General features: G+C 41.6%; 1 protein-coding gene across 1 annotated transcript; it reads right to left on the bottom strand.

Annotated features, from left to right (window-relative positions):
- Nucleotides 1-1,700: 1,700 nt before the first annotated feature.
- Nucleotides 1,701-5,363, bottom strand: LOC149812203 (patatin-like protein 2). The gene is made up of 7 exons (XM_089993159.1): nucleotides 5,211-5,363; nucleotides 4,600-4,781; nucleotides 4,181-4,367; nucleotides 3,677-3,841; nucleotides 2,576-2,878; nucleotides 2,017-2,192; nucleotides 1,701-1,923 (listed from the first exon to the last, which is right to left on the bottom strand). The coding sequence occupies exons 1-7, from the start codon at nucleotides 5,346-5,348 to the stop codon at nucleotides 1,857-1,859; spliced, it is 1,218 nt and encodes a 405-aa protein (XP_089849285.1). The 5' UTR covers nucleotides 5,349-5,363; the 3' UTR covers nucleotides 1,701-1,856.
- Nucleotides 5,364-6,388: the final 1,025 nt, after the last annotated feature.

Below are 6,388 nucleotides of genomic sequence, written 5' to 3'. Positions count from 1 at the left end.
ATTTTTGAAGTTGAGCAATTTACTGTTGGAGTTGAGCAATTCTAGCAACATTGTTTTGTTGCCCATAAAGATCTTTTAGGGCATTTTATAGGTCCATAGCAGATTCAATAAACAAATAGCCTTCTACTATGTTTGTTTCCATAGAATTCAAAAGTCAAGCCATAACTAGATGGTCGGCTTACTGTCAATCATCAAATGCAGCATCAGTCACATCGGGTTTGAGGGTTTTACCTGTGGTGTGGCCAAGCTTTCCTTTGCCGCTCAGGAAGAGAGTAGCTGCCTTGGACCATGGCAGATAGTTGCTTTCGTTGAGAAGGGCTATAGTAATCTTTAAACTGGGATTCTACTCCTGGATCATAGTTTTTATTGAGTTGCTCCCATCACCGACCATGGTTGCTGAATAAGGGCTACTAATTTGAGATGGAAGGACAGCAATCAATCTGCCTGAATCACAAGTACTGATACCATGTTACGATTTGTAAGCAGTCTCATGTCACAATTTACGTGGTGTGATTACTAGGCTTGTCACGATTCATAGAAAATACCATGTCACGATTTGTAGACAACGCCTATGTCACAATTTATAAGCAACATCATGTTACGATTTACATGATGTAGTTGTTGGGGTTGTTATGATTTGAAGACACTCGCAGAAAAGAAGACACACTCACAACAAGAAATTTACGTGGTTCGGCTACACAACCTACATCTGCAAGGAGCTTGCTCTGATATCTTCAATAGCTAATTAAGGAGAGGTACAAACCATTTATGATACAAGGGATAGGCAAAAAAAGAAAACTTCCTAGGAGAGGAGGATTACGCGATAAGAATAGACGATGGTTGTTAGGAGATGATCATCCTTCCTAAAAAGGCTACCTTCCAAACAAACGTCTATATATCTTAACACAGTGGCCTTGATCAGGTCCGACCACACAATGTAAGCCCCATCATAACAGGCCACCTTTTGGACCACATGAAAGTCAATTGTCGTACTTGATCGGTAATGAAATTGACTGCAAATTCAAACTGAAGGGTAATCCAACTTGTCTACAAATGTGATTACTTGTGAAAGGCATATCTAATAAACGTGCTAACGAGTTAAGTTCCTAGGTCACCTGAGTGGCAGTGGGCATCAGAAAAAGGTGCTGACCCCTTTGTCCGAGTTTTGACTCAGTCAGTAAGGGCTTGGGTGTGGGTGACCCCACTCAAAGATTACATGCTTCGGTGGAGAATTTGTCCCTCGCCCTGTTTGGACCGGGAATGGAAGACATAAAACGAGGATGAAGGCGAGGGGTGGAGGTTAGAATCAAAACCCGTGCGGGGATGGAGGCGAGGATAGACTTATGCTTTCCCCCGCCCCACTTCATCCCTATCCTCGATCCCCGCTTGTCCCATCCCCGATCCTTCTTTAGAGATGGCAGTGGACCGAGGAAAAATGAAGCCTCGCCCCGTTTGAACCGGGGATGGAGGACATGAAACATGGATGGAGGCGGGAATGGAAGTTAAAATCAAAACCCTTGCGGGGATGGAGGATAGGATTTTTAGACTGGGTGGGGGTGGAGACCTTGTCCCCCGGTCCACTGCCATCCCTAATCAAATTTGATTAAAAAAAATAAGCCATTTAAGGTAATTAGATATAGATTCTGTTGCTGTTTTCTTAACATTGGCCTCCGAATCTAATTTGCTATATTCAAATTCCAGATGGATTAAGGTCTGATCTTTTTATTCATATGAGATGAAATATTATAAAAAGCTTTCAAAAAAAAACAGTAGAAATGAAATGAAGTATGGCCAACAAACAATTGATATTGCACAGTGGCTTGCACTAACGAATAATAGTACTTCAAAATAAATCTTCAATGACTCGTCTTGGGAGATCTCATCAGCCGAAGCTTCCTTTCTTGAGACAATATTCTTGCAAACCTTCACATTCAACAATTAAAGGAGTAAGGTATATATTGTAGAATTAATAGTGAAAATGCCAATATTATATAATAATTGCAAAATCCATCCTACCTGATGATTGCATCTTTGTTGGTGCCTCCGTTTTGGACGGGTTCATGGATACCTGTCTCCATGTTCACACGTGAAACAGGCTTTTCCAAAAGAGCCTCACCAATCTTCACCAAGTTGGCCACGTTTTCTTGGGTTGATATGTCCACTGAAGATGTATCGCCGCTTAAAGTGTCATCCTATATGTATACCCCATATGATTAAAGATTGTCAAGAAAATGAATTCCAAAGATTACTTCAAGAGGCCACAATTTAAAAATATTTCTTCAATTAGATTGTTCCAAAAACATGGTTCATTCCGCCGATGAAACATGAAGTATATAAACATCAGGATACAGCATTCCATACACAAGTAATTACAAAACTTTTTATTTAGAAAATCACAAGATATTTTAAAAAAATTGGTTTCACCTCATAAAAATTTCAACATATATAAAAACATATATAATATAACAAAAATATATACATAAGCATCAATAAAGATAGATTACTTTTCCTGCTCTGTTTAAAGATATTGCTTCAAAAAACAAAAGTATCCTTTTCCTTAGAATATTTTGCATACCTGGATTCGTAAGTAGTTTTCTTCTGATTTAAGTGCTCGGAAGGTCACAGAGAGATGGAAATCGGCCATGTCCCCACTTGATTGACTGAAAGTGTCGATCAAAGGGCAGCTCCCACCGTTCAACAGCCAGCCAATAACACCCCATTTTGCAGCTGATTTAGCATCGTATTTTTCTTCAGCCTTGGCTGACCCTGTTCCAAGGGAGACCACCAAAAACCTTCCATAGTCGGTAGGTTTAACTGGGAAGAAATCTGGATTTTGTTTGAAGATTTCTCGAGTCACCTCGCTAACTGCCACCAAAGTCTACACCAAAAAAAAAAAACAATAATAAAAGGTTTATATTAAAGCAGTGTTCAACCTATATAAATGACTAAGATATATCCTAAAACTAACTTGAAACACTTTTATGTTAAAGGGGTATATAACTTAATGAAATGACTAAGATAATAAAAAACAAATGCTAGTTTTTAGGGTAATAAAAAAACACTTTCATATTTCAAATAATTTATATTTATATTGTCACTTCTTGAAACCTGTGTTTGACTTTTTCTCTCTTAACAACCACAAGTAGGGTGTCAACGGGTCGGGTTTGATTCGGATTCATGTAAGACCAAACCCAGATGTGATTTGAGATGCTGGTATCAGGTTCAGATCCAGGTTCAATCAGACCCACTACCCGTTGGTCGATGAGAGAGAATCAGGTCCAAGGCACCTGGATGCCATTCATCGTGCAAATGAACGGCCACCAACACCTACCAACAGTGCTCTGTTCTGGACGATTCTCAGCCGTCGATTTTCTGTCATTGATGCGCTTGATCTAGAAAATGAATGACAAGAAAAAAATTTGTGCAGCCCATCTAGGTGAAAACCGACTTTTTGGATGTATTTTGGGTGCCATCCATCTCCATGATGGACGGCATCCACGTGCCTTGGACAGTTTTTCTGTAAAAAGGCTCCTTGGACGTGATCTGCTGTCTTGGTGGACAGAGTGAGGTGGTTTCTCCCCGGCTTAGCCAGAAAAAACAAAAAAAAAATCCACCTTCCAAAGTAATTACATATTGTCAATAATAATGGTAGTTTAGACTTGATTGGAAAACGTACAGGATTATTAGCAGCAACACCTCCATCAACAAGGTTGAAGCTTCTAAGCGTCTCTCCCTTTCCATCTTTGGTTTCAAATTGATGAGCAGGAAGGTACGTGGGGGCAGCAGACGTACTGATGCATATGTCTGATAGGAGTGCATCTTTAGCTGGGTCCATTTTCAGCTGAACAATATAGCAACAGAAACAACAATTCAATACTCTAATTTGGGTTTTCATATGATCTTATACTGCTCTAAGTAATTAATCATCTAGGGGTGCGTCCGCAGGAGGCCCAGCGCCTGGGCTCCACACGCGCTCACCCACGCAAACGCAGGACGCCCGAACGCCCGCTGAGTACATCCCGCGGATGCTAAAACAGCATCTGTAAAAAATGAGGGCGCTGGACAGTGTGTCCTCTCTTGTCCACTGACAATACAGGAAAGGACTCGCTGTCCTGTCCACGCGCTTCCGAGAATCAAACAGTCCCTTAATGATCATGACCATGTTAGTATTGATGGTAACCTCAAAGGAAGAGAAAATGGTGGGCTGAAGAATTTTGATGTCGAAAGTTGGTATGACCACATTTGTTAGGGTTTGGTGCAATTTTGTGTCGCCAAGCTTGCTTTTAATGAGCTGATGAAGATATTTTCCATCATATTTGGGTCCAGCCATTGCACCTATCAGCTTCTTGGCGCTGCTCAATGGACCACTGCATTTTCTCACAGACAAAAAAATGAAAATTACATGAGCCATTACCAAATGTTTTTAAAAGACATGAAAGGTAGACTACAGATGTGTGAAGTATTTTTTGATGAGTGGTAGCAGGCTTCGGGGAGAGTCCCACTTGGTGTGCGGGTGCCTTTCACTGGTGGGCTCCTTACCCGGAGATTACCCTCTTCTGCGGGGAACTTCATCAACTGAAAAAAAAAAAAAAGAATTACCTGGTCTGAGGGAAGATCTTGGGGCTGTTCTCTTGATAGAATGGGACGATATCTTTAGCAGCATAGAGGGGTCGATTGTCTGCCCCGGGTGCAGTAAGCATGGAAGCCACTAGACCACCTGTGCTCGTTCCTGCTACGACATCGAAGTAATCAGCTATCCTCGCCACCTTGCCATCCAGTTCCTACTCACAAGAAAGTATAGGATTGAGTACATATTATTATTCCTTCTCTCAAGAAAAATGAATTCACAAAAACAAACTGATTAATAAGCAGAAAGGAAACGACATAAGCTTGTGTTTATTTATTATTATATATTTTATGTTGAATAACCCTCACCGAGGACCCAGTGACTTATGGACCAGCCCCCATGCGAGATAAACCTCAGTTTGAGTCATCGACACCCAAGCCTTTTTGGAGCCCACCAGTTAATTAATGGCACCCACACCTACTGGGAATGGAACTTAGGACGAAGGGGTCAACACCTTCCCCCAAAGGCTCTTGCAACTCGAGCGGGTGTGGCATAAGCTTGTTTATACTCGATGGCCAATAAGTCCATTCTGATAACTAGCGAAATAGAACAAGTAGGGTGGAGAAGGAAATATATGTATTACCTGAAGTTGGGATTCAAGGAAGCTTAAGATGGTCCCTGGAATGATCCCTCTGACTCCACCTCCATCTATGCTTAGAATGGTGATCAAATTACCATAAGTTGGTGGCTGGATTTGAGGCACGGTTGATGCAGCTGCCATGTCTCTCTCTGCTCAAGAGGACGTCCTAGAGAGAGAGAGGGTATGGGTTTAAAGATTATATTGTATAGAAGAGAGAGAGAGAGAGAGAGAGAGAGAGAGAGAGAGAGAGGGTATGGGTAGAAGACCTTATGCTGTGAAAGGGGAATAGGTTCTGCGAATTGTATTAGAACTATGGCAGCCTTTGTGTGGGAAGTGATGATTTGTACACAAGCAATGTGATAGTATTTATAGAGAGCGCGCGAAGATGGGAGATCTTTTTTTTTTTTTTAATGAGTCCGCCACCTGCAAGGTAAACCCCGGTTGGAGTCACCGATACCCACCCAGTTAAAGGCATCTGCACACCCGGTGGGAGTCCAAGCATTTGGGATGACTTGCTCAGTGGGTCATCGAGACCCAATCAATTCAATTCAAGCATGCGCGGCTTGGTCAAAAAGTTACTTTGCTGATATTTTATGGCTAAGAACACAAGTCGTCTTCTTTGGAAACTTATCCCTTATTGCACTCCACCAACTCTTAGTTTCATAACGACAAAAAATTTTAATTCCTTTTTGTGATTGTAAAGAAACCATCCGGACTAGTTCCGAAAAATCCTATGGGTCCTATTACCTGTTCAAGTCCCTACAAGGCGTGTGTGTGTGAAGGTGGGGTAGCAGGGGCGGCTGCGCGTGTTACGAGGTCAATGGCATAAAATTTAAAGCAGATTTTATATCCCAAGTATGATATGCACGTCTTGTGGGAGCTAAGGGTGTCAACGGCCCTGGTTTATACGGAGACCCCAACTAAACTCGAGTTCAGACCTGAAAGTCTTATTAATACATGGACCCAGGTATAGTTTGTGAAATTTTATACTAAACCCAGACCCAACCCGAGTTTCGATTAAGACCCCACAATTTTTTAATGTAAAAATGATAAAAAATATGGTTTACCGGTTTTGGTTCGAGTCTGGTTCATGTAGTCCTTAGCAGGTCTGGTATGGTTTTTCTTATAGTGGACCCAATTAGACTCGGGTCTGGATGCCCGATACCATACCCAAAAACCGG

This window comes from Nuphar pumila, chromosome 17 (assembly GCF_984573655.1).
Source record: "Nuphar pumila chromosome 17, dmNupPumi1.hap1.1, whole genome shotgun sequence".
Taxonomy (NCBI): domain Eukaryota; kingdom Viridiplantae; phylum Streptophyta; class Magnoliopsida; order Nymphaeales; family Nymphaeaceae; genus Nuphar; species Nuphar pumila.
Note: the sequence above shows the minus strand (reverse complement) of the source record. Positions and strands in the feature narration are given on the sequence as shown.